Genomic DNA, 20,256 nt, shown 5'->3' on the forward strand with positions numbered 1-20,256 from the left:
AGCTACTCAATCTACTTCAAAACAATAAATAATGAATATATTCACTTTTCAAGGATCTTTCTATTGTAAGATTTAAAAATTTATTGTATAAAAGTACATAAACCAATGTGTAATAACACTTCATCATATACATTGAAAACACTAACCAGCTTTTTTGTCATTTGTTTTTGAGTTCATCATATTAAAGTATGTAAGATTTAATACATCTCAGGCAGAACATTTCTAAAGAATTGTAGACCAGTGTAATCAAATGACGGCCAGATAAAAACAGTACTTTAAGATAATAAAAACACTCTAAAATAATAAGTAATAAATAATAAATAAGAATATATACAAGAATATAGAGATGTAAAATAAAAAAGTACTATATGTACAGAACTGTAAGTATGAGGTGGGAGATATTCAGTGCAAAAACAGTAGAGATGTTATCTGCACAATAAATGATAATAATGAATAAAGCAAAAAGGTTTAGCAACTTGTCACCTGATATCAAGATAGAACCAGCAAATGATCAAATTAGCAACAAAGAAATGTTTGAAAGATTTTAACCCAAAAAAATGTATCAGTGCAAAGGCCCATTTTGGTATAAAATCCTGTTTGTCTGAGACCGACACAAGACCAAGACCTTCAGGGACTTATGAGGGGTACTACAACACTAACAACCACACAGATGTTTTTAGTTCAGGCTGCAATCAGTGGAGGAAATGCAATGCTGGGAAACATGCGAACTGTAATAATTCTTTATGTACTAATAAGAATTAAAGATGTCCTGATGTTCTAATGGGTGAAAGCCCTCATCAAGAAAAATAAGAGAGACCATGGGCGTAGAAGGCCTTAGAATTGATTCTCACTTTCTTGAGGATTTTGGGAAAGTAAAAGGAATAACAGTGATTTGGCCAAACACTTTCCTGCAGTCAATTACTTTGGCTTAAGATCCAGCACCAGAGAAAACACTGACAACAGAATACTAATATATCTAAAAATGTTTATTAATTTTCAAAAAGACTTGAAAAACCAGTATCACCAAGCACTTCCCCTTAGAAAAAAAAGCCCGTGTTAAAACACAAAACATTGTCTTTACACAAATCACGGCAACATACAGTAAGTGGAGTGGAGGGGAGGTTTACAACGCTGAACCAGTTGAGGAAGAATTATCTCTTCATTTTATAGAAAAAGCACAGGTGCTAATCAAAACATCAAAAAAATGCATGTTTTTACAGACATACTGTAAAGTTTAACATTGAAACGGAGCAAAACCAAATCAAAACTTACACTGAGTGAGGAAATCAAGTGTAAAATAGTCAAAGTGAGATTGTACTTTATGAAGATACAATCAGCTTGTACAGAAGTTAAATGTGTAATCTGTACATATGGTGTCAGCTAACAAACACACTAAATAAGGTAAAATGAAATGCTTTTGCATTTTCATTTATCAGTGTTTAACATAAAAAAAGTATGGCATGAAAGTTATCCATAGTTATTGATATCCTTATGTGCAAATATTCTCTGGGAAGATTTAAATCAATGAGTCAAACTCCATTTCATACAATATTTTTGCAAACAAGTTGAATGTTTAGGGTTGTATTACTTTTTACACTTTTCAGTATGTTATTTGGAGTTGCAGTACTTTATATTACATCGTAATTATGCTATAAATTATGTGACTTTACTGGATCATTCCGAACAAAACAGTGCAAGTCAGTTATAATGAATTTATATTATAAGGTTTACAATTTCACACATTTTGTACAAACAACACACTATAAATAAAAAGCAGGAAAACAAAACAACACGGACGCCCCAGTATGTACAGTAAAGAAGGTTAGTACGAGCAAAAGTACATAGACTGTATGGAAATAATGTCTATGGTACAAACAGATTCTGGGATCTAATGCTAATGAGAAACTCATCATTTACCTGCTGGGTTTACAAAAGCATCAACAACAGTAAACAAAGACATCCTTAATACTATCCTGATGAACTTATTTTTCTTTTTCACATGACAGAATATGTTTGTTATGGCTATTATCAAACCAACAGTTTCCATAGTTTGCATCACTGAAGTGAACAGCTGTGATCTTAGTGCACATTATCACTGGAAGGTTATATTTAAAGCTTCATCTTTGGTATCAACATAAGGCTCAGAAAGTAAACAGGAGAACCTTTAAGTCAGTGGTTGCAGTCTTTTCACTTTGTTCATCACTGATCTTTGCATTAAGTCACTGATTTGCTGTTAAACATAAATGACTGTTACCAGGACTGGCATTTAAAAATACTGATTATTCATCCAAAAAACAAAAAAACAGTGCATTTTTCATTTAAACAAAGAAAACATAAATGATTGTCCGTGCAGTATGAGTGCTACATGAGTGCTTAGGTTTGTGATGCTACTGACATTAAAAATGTGTTTGTTTCCAGTTTCAACTACTTAATCTGTTTTGTCAATTTCACGTCAAACTTCACACCTGCAATTTAAAGTGTCCTTTGCACGATACCAATAAAGCCATGTAAGTGCTAAAAAGTGCAATCATTTTATTTTGTGTGAGTTGCTCTTTATTTTTCCCCTTTTCCTACAAGTGATTAAGAAGTTCAGCCCTCGCTTTCTAATTCAGTGTTTGATCCTTTACGATATAGTCAAACTGACTTCACTTTTATTACATTGTGACATTTTTGATCAATAAATATATTTTATTGTTTTGAAGATTTGAATACAATGGTGTTCAGAATTATTGCTCTAGCTACTGATCATTTCTAATTTTCTACTTATAGTGGTATCCATACCCCTGATATGAAAACATTTTTTAATCACACATTTAAGATATTGAAAACTAACTAGTTCTAGTTAATTAATTCTACCCTATTCTCTGATGAAACGACCAGCATTTCGATCAGAGTGTTACAGCATCATTTCAGTTCAACCTGGCACTGAGATTGGACGAAATCCCACATGTCATGTGATGCAATACAAAACTTAAATACCCAAAAATAAATACAACAAAAAGCAACCACAAACTAACATGATCAACATGACTAAACAAAACTCAACCCATCAGCCCAACGGTTGGATGATCTTTGCTTTCCAGCCAGTCCAGTCCACCCGAATGTCCTGTCTCGCTGGTGATTTGCTGAAACAGTGGGTCGTGAACCAACTCCTCTGGAGCAGCGTTTTGATACTGCCCCTGCTGCTGCTGGGTGGGGTCGAACAGAAGGTTTGTGTCCAATGCGTTAAGGTCATTGATGCTGCTGCACAGCTCCGATGTCATTCTGATTTCACAAGGGAACTCTGCTCCCCCTGTATTTAGCTCCGACACCTGTTCCATGAGCTGATTGCCAGCAGTAAGGCTGTTATCTGCAAGGAGGTCTTTGACGGTCCGGCTGAAATCCAACTGCTGATGCTGCTGCAGTTCTTCTTGCTGCAGCATCGTCTGCTGCGGATGGGGCTCTCCAGATCCTGCTTGTGCACACCTGTCACCTGCAGACAGAATCATTTGTTCATTAAGAGCATTTTGAGTTAGGTAACTTGGCCTTTGCATGTTGCAGGTGCTGGTGGAGTCGGGGGTCATCAGGCTGAGCTGGTTGTTGAGGTTGGGGTCAGACTCTAGGATCTGAGTGAGGTTCATGCGTGCACTGTAACTGGATGGTATATTATTCATCCCGAGACCCCGCACAGTGTCATCACGGTCCACTTCGAACTTGTTCAGAAGAACACTGGCAATGTTTTTGCTGTTGCGCTGTTGTCCTTGAGTGGGCATTTCCTCTGTTTGCATCATGATATTGAGCGGCACTGAGCGGCTCCTCTGAGCCATGCTGCTCACCCCGAGATTCGCCTGACTATTGGCAAAGATATTCAACACTTCAGGTGTCACAGGAGAGTTAAAGGGAGACACAACAGACCGGGGAATATTAGAGAGGGCACTGTTTCCTGCGTTTCCACTTATGTTTCTTTGATGCACAGCAGGGCTTACACTTCGGCATCGGAAAGTTCCAGTTGTACCAGTGTTGCTGATGGCTTTGTTATCCAGTGGGGCCGGGACGGCAAAGCCCTCCTGTTTGTTCATATTTGCCATGCTGGCAACCTGCTGCAGCACTGGGGAGATGGGAGTCAAGCGGCCAAAATGGCTGTCATGGTGTCTTGCATGAGGAACAGCAAATGCGTGAGGTTTCTGAAAGTGGTCATCTATCAGGCCTTGGTAACTGGGTAAAATCCCCATTCCACTGTTTGATTTGTTTATACTTCCACTGCTGCTGTTGTAGCTGTTATTCATCCACTCCAGTCTGGTCTTGTCTGGGTGTGTGGCCATGGGTCTCTGCATAGGTTTAACAGGACTGCTGGAGACAGTGCTGCCGTCATGGAAACCAGTGTTGCTGGAGTTGATGGGGGTAAACGCAAATGGGTTCCTGCACTCGACTGGACTGGGAGGGACAGTGCTGCTGCAGTTGGAGTGCGGAGTACCGACTGGGGTATGGCAGCTGCTTCCCAGTGTGTTATCCACGGGGGTTGTGGAGGCCATGCGTGAGCAGGGGCTCTCACCAGTCAGGACCTGGGCTCCTCCCATGATTTCTGACGTGGGAGTAGGTGTAGGTGTTGGTGTTGGGGTTGGAGTTTGGATTGCGTTTCTGCTGTTTGGAGTGTGATAGAAAGCAGTCATGGTCTGATTATTTGACATCATGTTGTCTGGCATCACAGCCTGTTGGCGCTGCAGTGTGACACAGTTTCCAAACTCCTGCAGGTTGTTAAGTTTCATCTGCTCCTCCATCTGCACCAACTCCTCCACAATGCTGTCCTGGGTTACATCATCATCAAAGGAAAAGTAGTCGATATCTGTCTGTGTGACGAGCTGAGTCGTCGATGAAGCTTGATTCAGAAAATCCAAGGGTTCAGTAGCAGTGTTTGACTGACTGTACATCTGCTGAGCTCCATTCTGACTGTTTGTAGTGGAGTTTGAAGTGTTGCACACACCTGACAGGCTGGCATTACTGGGTATTTTCTGCACGTTAGTCATCATTTGCCCATGCTGCTGCTGTATTATTGTGTGACAAAGTGAGGTACCACTATCCATAACAGTAGAAGTGTTTTTCCTCTGCATTAAACTTGGTGTTTTGGCAACAGTGTAAAAGCCACAGGCCCTGAAAGAGGAAGTACGTGGAGCATGGACTTGAGTGGACAAGGCAGAGTTCATTTTCATCTCCACCTCCCGGCTGGCTGGAGCACTTTCAGGTCTAGCTGGAGCTCCTGGTCCTGGTCTGATACTGACTGTAGCTGTGACCCCTGTAGCTGTCGACTCAGCAGCACCCTCTAATGTCTGCTGTGACATAAAAATTCTTTTGGTGGGAGAAAGGTCTGGGCTGAGGCCTGAGCGTTTCCTGAAGCTCTTTGTAGACAAAAAGCCTTGCTTTACTGATGGTACATTGCTGTTTTCCCCAGATAAAGGTGTTTTGCTTGTGTTCAGTGAAGAAACAGTGCTGATGTTGTTAGTAGATGGATGTAAGTGCAAAGTGCTTGTATTATCAGTGTTATTATTGCTGGTAATGGCAACTGCCACAGTTGACTTTCCATTGCATTTAGTGTTGGATGTTTCCTCCAGACCCAGGAATCCTTTAGTTTGGGGAATGGGCACACTGGCAGCTCTCTGTGTAGCCCCTCCAATCCTATTTGTTGTCATGCCTTGAGTAGAAACAAGACTGCTTTGGCTGTTCTGGTGAATAGCTTCAACTTCCATTTCAACGTCGATGGTTTGGGTGTTAGCAACCTGCCCTGGTTGGGCCACTGGGGCCAGAATGGGCACAGTGGAGGCACTCCTCATGGTCTGACTGGGGTGGCTGTCTTCTGATGTTGCAGAGCTGCTAATGCCTGCAGATGCTGGCCTCAGAGTGGTGTTTGTAAGAGAAGCTGTGGTATTGCTGCTGTTGGGTGCAAGTGATATGGGCGTCATCTTGACCAAACTGACTGGACTAACATGACATGTCGTCATCACAGTCTTGATGGGGCTGTTGGCGATGATCATGGTCGAGGGCGAGCGCAAAGTGATCGCACTTGTGGCCAAAGGCTTAGGCAGGATTTGTGCGTAGCGCTGCCGAGCTATACCTGCTGGACTGGAGAGGATGTTCTGGGAGGTTTTAGGGCACTGCTTCACTGGTGTAACTGACTGGGTCACCATTTGGAAATTAACTGGAAGCACTTTGTTCTCCCCTGTTGCCACAGGACTCTGTGATATCAGCTGTGTATTCCTCTGTGCCTGCATAAAGAAAAAATCAGAAAAAAGAACAAATGTAATCTATGTTATAATGATAGAGCAGTGGTTATCAACTGGGGGGGCAAACACCGGACAGGAGGGGGAAAAAAATCACAAAAAATCACAGACTCACTAGCTACCAATACAAAGGAGAGGCAGCAGATTCCCCCCATGTCAAAATGCAAAGGGTTGGACTGTTATAGCGACTATTACTATCACAGGTTTGTCACGTTACTTTTAAAATAACGTACCCCCCCCCAGTCCCAAACATTTTAGAGGATGGGGGAGCAGCAGGAGGCTCATCATGCCATTAGTGGGCCTTTGTTCAAAAAAGATTGAGAAACACTGTGACAGAGCATAGAACATAATCTAATTGTGAAGTTTGCTCTTGAAACTTGCTCGAGGCTCCACTAAAGGCAAACCAGATAGGTGGCAGCATGTTTTTGTATTTTTCTGCATCATCATTATCACCATCATCTCCATTATCATCATCATAGAGTAAATCAAGCAATTACAATTAATGATTCATGCAAGACTCTACATAGTATGAAAGAATGAAAATAAAATACTTATATTTAATGTTCAATTTTAGAGTTCACACAGGTCAGAAATAACAGATACAGATAGGCTGTGGTGCTAAACAAGAACAGCAGCATCTGTTTTCTTCTCAGTAACAGACTGTCTCCTGTTAAGACACCTCTGTTGGTAAAATTCATTCAGTTCTTATTCTGTTCAACAAATATTAATAAATGCAGCAATTAATTTTTTTATATTCTTTAATTTCATGTGACGATATCCGTTGTTTTCAAGATACATCTGGTCTAGACAGCATTGTACAAAATGGTCTAAGACTTCATATATTCATATTTAGGATTCCTCACCGTGACGGGGCTCTGGACAGCAGCCACCACAATGCCGATGGTCGGCTGAGGCGATGGAGGTGCGGGGCTGCCGCATGGCACGCACTCATCTGCTCTCTGGTTTTGGTTCTCTCCAGGTAAAGGTGAGTGCAGTTTCTGTTCCTGTTGCTTCCTCTGGATCTTCCTCTGGAGCTGCTGCTTTGCATCGACAGACGGGGAAGACAGAGTCGTCACTTGAGGCTGGAAGGTGTGGGCTTCTGCAGTGGGGACGAATGCTGAAATGGACTGTGGCGTCTTCGCCTCTGTGGACAGGAAATAGGGTTTACATGAGTGTATGCAGTAACAGGAAGCTGCCCCCAGATGTCACTGTTGACCTCTTTTTTTTATAATGCACATGAAGCAGATGCAAGCTGTGTCTACCTGTTGCTGCTCCGGTCATAATGGTGAGCGCTGCCAGAGACTTGTTGCTGATGTAGTGGCTGTTGATCAGGAAGCGAGCCAAGTCTTCCACTGCGTCAAACTGCCGCTTCAGCACCTTCTGGGCCCACTCACACACCAGATCACAGGCTGCAAAGCGCACCTCTTCCTTTATGCTGCTCATTTGACCCGGGGACTCTAGTACATCACACTGGAAACACACAGTAAATATGTGTTTACATAGAGTTCATAGTATGGAATAAGGAGCCGGAATATAAAAAGTATTTAAGAGGGTGAAAATGGTCTTACTGTATCTCCTGGTTTGTGTAAATCCAGACTGGGTAGTGATGGCACGTGAACAAATGGCCGCTTCCTTAGTCCACTATAACAATATGTGAGCTATCGTTAAAGTTAAAAACATGGCTCTGGTACATTATGTAAATATATGGTATGAAGACAGATAACTGACAGAGACAGAACAAAACAAAACAGTCCACTGTTAGTATAGCAGAATATATGTGGAGCCAGTGAACACATTATATCAGGACTATAATGTATGACAACATCTGTTTAAAAGGAGAATATACCGGGCAAACACTCAGAAGTAATATTCAAAAAGAAATCATATAATGACAACTAAACCAACCATGTTTAAAACCTGCACACAGTGCTGGGGACTAACTGGTTACATATAACACCATTATGCAAAATAAATATTACAGTAATCTGTTACAGTTACTGAGAAAAAAAAATAATAATAATTTATTCATCAAAATGTTAATGATTCTAAGTGTATTAAACCTGGATCGATTGTTTTCAATAAAAATCATAAATGTAGAATTTAATATTAATTCAGGACTGCCTTCTACTGACATGGGACAAATCTATGGCTATCAGACTATTATATTTAATGTTTTTAAGACCTTTATGACATAATTTTTCACTAAATTTAAGGTTGAGTTTTGGACAAATCCATGTATGTATATGGTTATCGTAAGTGCAATTAATGTACATTTTATCAACAGAAATGTACAAGTATATGATTAAAAAAACAGGTTCATGGGATTAGGTTCACTGGTAGGTTTGCATTCAGAAATGTGGACTTACAGGAGAATATAAAACATAGAACTATGATATTACATTACATGTTTCAGGTCAAATTTAAGTGTATTTAATGACTTTTAAGGCTTATTATTATTATATATCTGTTTCATTTGTTTTAAGACGTTTTACAACATTTAATGGACCTGCAGACACCCTGTCTACATCCACACCATTCATTAGACAATAAATGCTCAAATGTGCCATTTTTAACCTGTCCTTCTATTTGAGTCTGCACATTGGTTAGAAAAGGAATTAAAAGTATTCAAATGCAAGTTACCTTACTTTAAGTAACTAATTAAAAAACAGTAATAATAGCTAATTAAAACAGTTACATTACTTATTACATTTTTACAGGTGGTCTAGTTATCTGTAACCTGTTAGATTTCAGAAGTTACAACACTCCCTGAATCTGTGTAATTCAGCTGCACTAACTTCAGATCATCAAATCAGATCCTGATATTGCAATTCAATTATTAGAAGTTGGTCATAATTTTGTTAACCTAAATAAAACAAACATCTAAAGTTCTGCACTTCTGTACCATCATCAAAAACAAGGAAAAAAGTCACTTGTGCGTCATGAAGGTCAAGATCACAGTGTTTCCCCTGAGGGGCTCTGTATTATGCGGCTGCTTCCGAGGCAGAGGGGGACTTTATTTCATTTCACATCTATATTTAGAGAGCTTATGAACTGCAACAGCAGATGGTCTGTGACCAGAGACAGAAGCCAGACTGTTACAATCCATTCCAGTAAAGGATATTTAGATTTTCCTCGCATGCCAAGTCGACGCGCCTTCATGTTTGGAAAGACGTTTTTCATCATTTTCCCAAAGTCAGCAGCACTCAGCGGGTGGTAGTTGAGATTGTCACAGAAGCTCCTGAAACACAGATCACACAGAACAAATATAATTAGAACAGGACCAAATATAATATAAAACTTTCTGATCCAAACATACAGATATTCACATTTTTTTCTGAGGGAAGATGAAGAAAAACAACATTTTTCTGCACACTTTCTATGATTAAAGCTGATCAATATTTTCTATATTGACAACTAATAGAATTATCATGTATAATTCATAACATGTCCTTGTAATAGTGTTTTTATCATCTAACTTTGTAGCTGTTTGGTTTTTCAAGCCGTGTTATTGTTTTGGTTTTCTCTCATCAGTGTCATTTCCAACAGGAAGCAGGCAGCTGTTTACCAACGAAACAGCTCTGAGCAGCACAAATCAGCACACAAACTAAATTAACGACTAGCTGGTCAGCATTTAGCAGAAAAATACTTCCCCAGGATCAGAACTGTGAGAAAGTGGATATAAAACCACAACACATGTATTTCAAATGAATGCAAACATTGTTGCGTGATAACTGGAGGTATAAATAGGCAGGTTATTTGCTAACATTGTTGTCATTTCAGCTTTATGAGCTGTTAATGTTCTTGTCATATGTATGTACAATAAACTGGTCCAGTTATTGCAGTGTTTAACTAAGCTTATGTTGATGCTTGGTTAAATCCTTCTTGTTTTCCGTTAGTGATTTAGCATTGAGTTATGAAGAATCACCATGATCCTTGTGATTAACAACTGTTCCCGTTTGCTTTTCTATGTACTTAAACTTTATTTCATTATTATTTATATTATTGCTATATTATTATTTGTATTAATTAAAAAAAAAAAAATTCATGCATGTGTTGTAGACTATAATTTTTTATATAAAGCTGCATATTTTTTTATTATGAAATTAAAACAAGGCAACAGTGCATGTCTGGGTACATACTTGAATATCATCCCTCAAAATGAAACTATATATCTGTTAGTATTTCTGTATTTGTTGTAATAAAGAATAAAAAACTGTAATTGTTTTTAGCAAAGTACTCTTCTTTTCACCTCTCTAGCCTAAAGGCGCCAATATTTCTGGAGGCCGCTGTATTTCTGTTCTGGTCCAGTTAAAAAGACAGTTGCATAACACTGTCAGAGCATTTCAATGACTGTCTCAGACTTTCCATTCTAATATTACCAACACATGCTACTCTGTGATTCCCATGCCTGCAGCATCTATTTATACTGACACTATAGCCGACAGCAGACACAAGAAAAAGAGCAGAACATCAGTGATCACCAACTTACAAATCACTGACAAATATTTCTGTGAGTAGATTTGAAATGTTTCTTAATATTATACATCAGTAACAGATTCGCCAAAATATCTGTCATTATGGCATAAATTGATAATCAAACACCCTGCGGTAAATCATTTTTGTCACAAAAAGTCTAAACTAAAAGGACATTTCTTCCTCCTACTTCACTTAAAAATCCAGACTCTCTGAAATATAATATCCAGACAAAACATGTGTCATTGTCTCCTGAAAGTCAGTATTCAGTGCGTGAACAGTTGAAATAACGTTTTCATTGCACTAAAAGCTGGAGTCTGCATCGAGACAGACTCCAAAGTATTTGACATTTTTAGTTTTACTTTACTTAAACTGAAGTTGAAGGACCATAGGTGGCAGAGGCCGGTATCATACATTGTCATTACACAGAGATTTGAGGTTAACTGTCACAGAAGTAATTGTGACTAATTATATTTATTTATTTATTTAGTCTTTCACGTATTTTACTTTATATGTCTATTTTCTTATCCCAATGCCACCACTGTAGTAAAAGTCTAATAAGTCATCTACTATAGACAAAAAGGTCATAATAGAACAAGTAAATGCAGCAGATACGATGAAACTTAAATATCATTTTTAAGATGGAAAGAATTACTTTTGCAATAAGACTACAACAAGTTCTGCTTTTGAAAAGATGGGAAAGATGGATTAGGTATGTCACAATAGTTGAATCATCGTTTATCTAAGGCCATGTCTTATGTCCATTTCTCCTCTTTTTCTTTTTCAACCCTTTTGAATTTATGTTTTTTTTCTTTACATTTTTTAATATCACAAATGTGCACCCCAACATTCCTGTTCTAGGGAGTTTAGTTCTTAATTTTGTATTGTATAAATTACATCTTTTGTATTGCTGAGAGAGGACCAATCAACCAGTCATCCTTATCTGTATTGTCTGTGGAGTCACGGGGGTTTTGCTGTGTGATTCAGTTGTAATTTTCGGGTGAATGGATGAGAATGGTGGATTGTTATGTGAATAAACATGTGAACTATGGAAAATCCTAATAAAAAGAAAACTGAAAAAAAAAAGAAATTTCAATATACTTAAAGTAACCCATAACAACACTGGTTCATTGAACTCACCACAGAAAAACTGACAATAGATAAAATAATGATAAAATATAGAAACCTGGATAAATCTGCATTAATAAATATTGCACAAATAATATAGTGTCATCCAACTGTTTGTAATAGGTAAATGGAGATCAAGATTATTTAAAATAGTCATTTTTATTTCAGTTATTGCTTTATGATAAAAATGCAATAATTGTGACAGGCCTATATATTGGGCTATATCCCCCTGAAAATGTCTTAACGTCAAACTTTGACATCTACAGAATGAACATTAGGGGCCTTTTAATAACCTGGAAATGTATGTAATATGCTTTCTGTTTTGTACCTACTTGTACTCATCATAGACCTCCTGTTTTGGAAGAGAGGTCTCTGGATGCTCTTCTAAATGATTGCGGATCCAACTGAAGGCATGCATCTGCTGCGTACGGCTCGACGACAGGGCACTCTGGTCACTGAGAAAACACAACGACGGCTGAGTAAAGCACACACACAGATCAGTAAAACATCTAATCTGTGAAACCCTCTTCAACAGGGATCCCTCTGAGCTGTGTGTTGGGTGTTTTAACTTATGCATCAGTTTAGTCATGATAAACCACTCGTGAAAAAAACATCACAATGTTCTATTTAATTTTTCATTCATCAGATAAACATTACCTTTTATCAGCGCAACTGCTGGGACCAGAAGGCAACTTAAGGTAGAGGTAGAGTTTTTCAATGTCAGAGAACTTCTCCACTTCTTGCTGTAAAAATAAAAAGGACAACAGAGTTTTTTTAGTTAGCCCACATTTTCATCAACACAAAACAATTTCCTACCATCACACACACAGTAAAGTCAAATCATAATGTAAATAAACATAAGATTTGCTTAAACACATTTGAAAAAGCTCATCAGATCATTACAGGTATAATCTGATTTGTGTATCTATTTGATTTATTTACTTTGGATCCCCATTAATTTCCACCACAGTATCCATTATTCTTCTTGGGGTCCACACACAAAAACAAACGACACATCCAAACATTAGCGCAGACCTCCACCAAGGCAGATCAGTGCCCCGATCACCACCAAAATTTAATCATTTGTTCCTTGTGCCAGTATCAACATTTCCTGAAATTTTCATCCAAATCCATCCATAACTTTTTGAGTTATCTTGCACACGGACAGACAGACAGACAGACAGACAGACAGACAGACAGGCAAACCAACGCTGGCAAAAATATAACCTCCTTGGCGGAGGTAGTAAATGACAAACATAAGTGGAGTATTTTGTTTATACACAAATTAGTATCACAAAATGAGTGGCCTCCAAGCTGAATTTTGGTATGAATGAGAGAGGAGCCTATGAATGAAGTAAAAATGAACGACATGCTAACAGTTTAACTGAAATATAACTACATATTCAGCACATGTTGGAAATGCGCAAAGAAAATAAAGAGGACAGGAGAGTCTTTTAATCATTTGTCAGAGACTTTAAGGCAGAAGTGTTAGAGAATAGTCTTTAATACACAAATAAAGATTAATTATTAGCTTCAAAAAAGCAATCTCTGTGGCTAACCACCTCTTCTCCTCTCCTTCCTCTCATTCCTTCTCACTAGCAACCAAACAGAAAGGAATGTCCACAAACACCTGAAGCGTAGTCTACACAAGTTCTGTTTAAGATGATTATTTTAAAGTGTAAGACAGGTAGTAGACAATGTAGTTAACTCATGAAGAAACTACCTCAGTCTAGATCAAGGGTGTCAAACTCATTTTAGTTTAGGGGCCACATATAGCCCAATATGATCTGAGGTGGGCTGGACCAGCAAATAATAAGTGAAAAAAGTATAATTACATTATGAAAATGTTCACATCAACAAAGGATCCTTTAAGAAATGCGAACAACATGTACAACCATGAAAAACCTGAAATTTCTTTTAAAAAAAGTTGGTGCAATTTTAACAATAAAGCCTCAGCGTATCATTTACATATGTGCATTTACAACTTACAGATCAGAGTGGATCTACAAAGACACAAAACATTTAGTATCAGGCATAACATTGATAAAATTACACTTATTTCTCTTAAGTCATTACATGTTATTGAATGCTTTTTCATGATATTTTAAGTATATCACATTTGTTTAAGTTATTCACATTTTTTTGTGAAAGGATAGTTTGGAAATATAAAAAGGTTCATGTAATTATTCTTTTTTTACACTAAAACAAAGAAAATTTGGAGTTGTCATAATTTATAGGTTATTATGATAGTACTTTACTGGTCTGATCCACTTGAATTGTTCTGCATGTGGCCCCTGAACTAAAATGAGTTTGACCCCCTTAAATGATAATATCTTCAATGTAATTTTTGCATTTCACAAATTCATCCCACAGGCTGGATCAGACCCATTGGCAGGCCAGTTTTGGCTCACAGGCCGTATGTTTGGCACCCCTGGTCTAGAGTGTCATAGTCTGTGCAGGAGGATTACAGCATGTTGGTAACATAAAAGAGCTTGTGGGTCACAATGACTCATATGATGAAAGTGGAGTGGACTAACATGCTAAATGTGAAATTTAACTCTGAAGACTGGACAGATTTTCTGTGTTGAAGCGTTTGAGTGCAGCTTGACCACAAGCCCCCGTTGATGACAGCATTTCCCTGCTCCTGCCAAATGCCGTCCTGGACCTTATGACTTCCTTTCTTAAGTTGCTAAATGGTTGTTCACAGTCTCTTCAACGGCTGTATGTCTTTATGATTCATTCTACAAGCTGGGGCCAAAAACTTAATTATTATTAGAGTTTTCCATCATTTTTCTGAGGACTGAGATACAGTCTGGGCTCATAATCATTCAAAGGAAGTTATTTAATTTCTTAATCAATGATTGAATTAACTAGTAATTGTACTCATATTGTTTTCAGACATTATCCATTCTATATTTGTGAAAGAACACTTCTTATTCATATTTGTATCATAATGAATACCATTACGCAAAATAAATGTATAAATATTAAAAATCTGTTCCAGTTACTGAGAAAAAAGAAGTAAATATCATTTATTAATCAAAATGTTAATAATTCTAAATGGATTAAACCTGAATATATTGTTTTCAATAAAGGCATACAGAATTTATCATTTCTTCCACTTGCATTTGACTATGTCAACTCCATTTCCTATGATTTATGTATTCTACACATGCGCAGATGTAAAAGAATTAAATTAATCAGATTAACAGGCATATATGCATGAAGACATCACAGTATTGGGAAGAAATTCAGGTGTGTTAATCCGATTTCTCATAATCAGATAACGGCTGTTATCTGATAAAGTATATCAGATTATGCTGTTTACATGATCACTTGGATAATCTGATAACTCCAGAAATCGGATAATGATCAGAGTATTAGTGTGTATGTAAACGGGGCTCATTGAATTTACATTCATTTGGCCTAGGTGGTATAAAGAATGATACCTTAGAATAAAACTGGAAATACTAATGAACACACAGTAGTTGAAAAAAACAATACAGACATAAAGGATTCTGAAGGAACATCCAAAACCACAATTTTTTCAGAAAAATTTCATGCTAAAACTGACTAATTTTATAGAATTTCTTAATATAACTGCTTTATGATTTGTTTTATATGTGCTATAAGCGAGAGGACAATAGTACTCCTACAACTTAAAATAACTTTTTGCTTTTTTATAACTATTACCACTATCTACTACTCATTACATGTTGAATAAGTGCTTATTTTAATACTACATTAAGCTACTGGTCACTTTGTATTTCCATGACTGGATTAATGAGATTTATCTTCATCTCTAGAGTACAGAACAGCACAGACATACATAACAAAAATATATTGTGTCCAGATATCTGTGTAGTCTGAGGTCGACCACAGGCATGTGAGCATGTCCAGTCGGCAGACAGACTCTCTCAGAGCCAGACAGGCTTTCACAGTCTGTAAGGTGAACTCCGATGTTCTGCTATTAACCCTTCAGTGAGGACAGCTCGCTGCATGTCAATGTACAAACGCTCTGCCAGCACATGCCTTCATTCATAAATATTCAGCCATTTCAATTGGCTCCTAAGAATAAACGTTATATATGCCGATCTTTTCTAATTTGGCATCTTTGTTGTTGGGGAGACACGTTCCATCGGTGGCTTATGAACTGTGAGGAAAAAAAGTAAAACCACATAACTCTCCTTAATACATACTGTCATTTCTAAGCTGGATATTTAATTAAGTCTCTGGCTGCATTTCGTATGCAGTCACAGCAAAACCATCTTATAATTCAGAGGACATCTTTGGCCTTTTTAGACTGATTCACTTTCTGCTCCACGCACTTGGACTGTCAACGTCCGCATGTTACGTACAATGAGCTTTTTCCCCTTTTAATTCACTTCACCTTGAAACAAAGACGTTGCCAAGGTGCAGAGACGTACAACAGGGTGTGGATTCTGGAATAATGCACTGACTTGTTTTTAGGATTACTGCAGTTTCTAAGATGATTTTAAACACATTTTTAACACTAGAATGACTCTAATTTAAGGCCTATTTCATGTCCAGTCAAGCTGAGGATGGACTCTGGTGATGCTCCTGAAATGACATGGTGACAGGCGTTTTCTAGTGGCATTTTACAGCAGTTTTATGTTTTAATGACTTCCCACGCGACGATAGTGCTTTTATACTCCAAGTTCATCATTTCTTATATATTATTTACTTCACTTTCCTGTAGTTTGTACATTATAAAGAGAAAATGGAAGATCTGTGGAAGATCTGTGGAATAGGAGACAAAAGTTTTTTTCTTTTCTTTTTTAAAAACATGGGAAGCGGTTAAGTTGTCTGTATTAACAACTATACATTATTTAAAGATTATCATGTGAGAACATCCAAAGTTCTGGCTTTCGTAAGGGATCTGTAGTGATGTTCTTCCCTTTTGCTTTCATTAAAATGCTGTAACCTGATACTGAAAAACTGTATTCACAGCTGCTAATAAAATGTAAATCCATAATAAATCTGTTAACAACAAATTGCTCTATCTTGCTTAAAACAACAACTTCAGGTCAAACTTCTGCTTCTAATTTCTGAATTACAAATATTACATGAAAAAAGCTTTTCTTAAATTACCAGTTGGTTGAAATACATAACAAAAATACTCACCAGGATGTTTTCCACTTTGGATTGAACAGATTTGCTGTAAAACAGAAACAGAATAAATTAGTATGAAGCCTTTGTAACATGATCACTTGTGTCTAAAGTGTATTTATTTATAAAGCGAAGGAATGTTTGGTATGAGTCGACCCTCCCTTTAGCATCTCTCAGGTCATGTATCCCACCATCATGAACACGTGTTGTCATATGTAAAAAATGAGACAGGCCCTGAGCTGACATTGTCTTTGACAGACACGTTTCTATCATTCAGAACCACACATTCAACACCAACTATGAACTTTGACCTTTTACTCGCCTCTATGCCACATTATATATATATTGGGTCTATTTTAGGAAGGCCAAAAATAATTAAATTAACATAGCTGTGTATGGTAGGTAACTGAAGTATGCAATCTGAACACATGCAAAGAGCAGAAAGAACAAATGCACTCAAGAAGGGCCTAACACAAATTTATTCCAGTCATTATGCCCTCTGCTGATTTAAATAAATGTAACACTGCAGAGTCAGATCAGACAAATGAATAAGTTCTTCCGGTCTAAGTCCTTATCTGCAGACAGGTCAGACTGTTGTTGACAGTGAGACAGAAGGTAGGTCACATTTAAAGACTCTTACTCAGCGACACCAGGCAGCTCAGAATCAGGAGACACCTCTAAGCCATGACAAGAACAGTTCACTTTAATTCACTGTTACTAGGCGTACAAGGGCTTTGCAGTGCTCAGAATCGTTCATTAAGCTGTTTGTGAGGCAGATTTACCAGGTACATTGAATGACACCCAAGAGATTAGGAAAAAACACAGCAATACCGATTACACCCAGATATCAATTAAACAGCATGAAGTATTCTTGTGCATGTAATTCAAACTCTCATTTGCTGACAGAAAAGACGTAACAGCTACATACTGTATGACACGTGACGAAAACAACAGTCAGATAGGCAGCTGAACTTACTAACCCTGACTACGTCTGTCTCCACTAGAGATGAGCAGGTCAATGAGGTGAACATCACTGTTCACACTCTGATCTTCTACACTGTTAAACATTTAATGTTAATTAATGTCCCTGTACCTTACTGATGTACTGAGATAAATTCCTGTTATTTTCCTTCCTTTACAGCTGACATTTGAATGCTAAACTGTTCTGATTTGTTAGTTCAGCATTTTGACATTTAATGGCTATTTGACATTTAAATAACAGTTCATGAGTTCATTCACATTCATAACTAATCGGGACTGGACCGCCATAGATCCCTAATGTACATAGGCAACTGTAAAGAAATAAAGACATTTATTTACATGAAGAAATGCTTTAACAGCTTTTACATCTGGCTCTATAGGTATAAATCAAGTTAAAAAAGGGGAGACTGTGAACACAAACCAACAGCAGACACAACCAGGTTAACAAAAACACCAACTATTCATTCATACTACTCACAGACTGAATAATAAACGAATTGACCATTTGTCTAATATGTGTAACTTTCACAGTAGGATTGTGTGCAGTTTCATACATTAAAGTTAGTTGTCTTTTAATGATCAAAAATGAGAAAGTCCTAAATGTATTAATGATTTACATCTCAAAACTTATCTTATACTATATTATATGATGTTGTCTTTATTTGGAATCCCCATTGACTGCCACTAGAGTAGCAGTTCCTCCTCCTGGGGTTCAGATGTGTGTATATGCTGCATAACATTATCTTTTAGTTGATGAGCATAAAAATGGAAAAACAGTAGCCATATATATGTAATACCAATAATACTAACAATAATAATTTAGTATTAAACTCCTCTAAAGCTGGCCTACAGCATGATAAATGAATAAATATGACTTTAACTAGACACATGGACACTCTACAAGCTGATGTACACCTTTTCTTTAAACTCATGTTGTTGATTTAAGTCTTCTTTACATGCCTGCTCAGTAACACTTCACGCTGAATGGACTACAAACCATGTCACCTGAGGACATCACCACATTGGGTGTAGATAGTCTGGAGTCCCAGCTTTGAAACTACACGTGACTAAATATTTGTAGCTGTTGACAGTAGGGAGCTGTAACTGAATACAACTAAACACAATCAAATGAACCATTATTAAGTATTTATAACTACGTCCATCTAATGCAGATCACACGTTAAATCCGTGTAGTATAACGCTGTCATGAATGCACTATAATAATCCATGTGTGAGATGTTTACACAGAGACACTGAATGTTACTTTACTTAAAGACAACTTTTGTGACAGATGGTTATCGATTGTCATGTCAGACTCAGTTAAAGTACAAATCTCATATTGCCGTTACGCTCCAAGCATCAAACCATGCACATTAGCTGCTGAACATCTCCTCACCAGATGGAGTTCTTGATCCTGATTTGCAGAGCCGTGGCTTCAGCGCCCTGCAGCCCGGGGAGCAGGCCGACCACGTTCCCCGCCCCGCGGTCCGACGGCTGCTGGGGGTCCTCCTCGGCCATCACGGCGGGCCTCGGGACCGAACCGGACAGGACTGGACAGGACAGGTGGCGCGGGCGGGTGCACGAGGTTAAAACACATGTACCGGAGCACGGTGCGATGCTAACGGGACAGCAGCGCGCCCTGTTGTTGTTGTTACCACCCCAACCTCCTCCGACATCGTTTGTTCAAGTTCACACACACAAGAGGCTGTGCAATACAAAAAAATCACGTGCCGCTGTTAAACATGAGAAAACGCATGGGTATACAATAATCGACGAGTGCAGAGAGAAACCAGACAGCTACTAAACAAGTGTAGTGTGCTCTGGTGTGCTCTGCTCCTCACGTTATGGGATTTCACTGCATGTGCATGGCAGTAGTAGCTTTTGGGCACACGCATGCGCACTACACCACCAGACTTAAAAACAACATGAAGGCAGAAGACATGACTGCTTTACTGACCGTGTCAGTATCTGTGAATGAGTCTATTATTATTATTATTATTATTATTATTATTATTATTATTATTATTATTATTATTATTATTATTATCACAATAATAATAATAATAATAATAATGATAATGGTAATAATAAGAAGAACAAGAACAAGAAGAACGTTGTCGGTATCGTTTATGAGTTTGCCATAATTCACAATACCAAACTCATAACTTTTGCATAAAGAATGTACAAAGATTATATTTCTTTAATATTACATATATGGTATGTCCTTTAGGGCTACCGTACTATTCACACAGAGTTCTATAGTAACTGTTGCTATGCAACCAAACCGGCGTCT

General features: G+C 37.8%; 1 protein-coding gene across 1 annotated transcript; it reads right to left on the reverse strand.

Annotated features, from left to right (window-relative positions):
• Window positions 1-1,483: 1,483 nt before the first annotated feature.
• On the reverse strand, window positions 1,484-19,926 carry LOC115438351 (DNA-binding protein RFX7-like). Its single transcript, XM_030161929.1, has 9 exons — window positions 19,360-19,926; window positions 16,998-17,031; window positions 12,510-12,595; window positions 12,185-12,307; window positions 9,373-9,489; window positions 7,820-7,904; window positions 7,514-7,721; window positions 7,115-7,395; window positions 1,484-6,236 (listed from the first exon to the last, which is right to left on the reverse strand). The coding sequence occupies exons 1-9, from the start codon at window positions 19,479-19,481 to the stop codon at window positions 3,042-3,044; spliced, it is 4,251 nt and encodes a 1,416-aa protein (XP_030017789.1). The 5' UTR covers window positions 19,482-19,926; the 3' UTR covers window positions 1,484-3,041.
• Between the last annotated feature and the right edge of the window lie 330 nt (window positions 19,927-20,256).

This window comes from Sphaeramia orbicularis, chromosome 3, assembly GCF_902148855.1.
Source record: "Sphaeramia orbicularis chromosome 3, fSphaOr1.1, whole genome shotgun sequence".
Lineage (NCBI taxonomy): Eukaryota > Metazoa > Chordata > Actinopteri > Kurtiformes > Apogonidae > Sphaeramia > Sphaeramia orbicularis.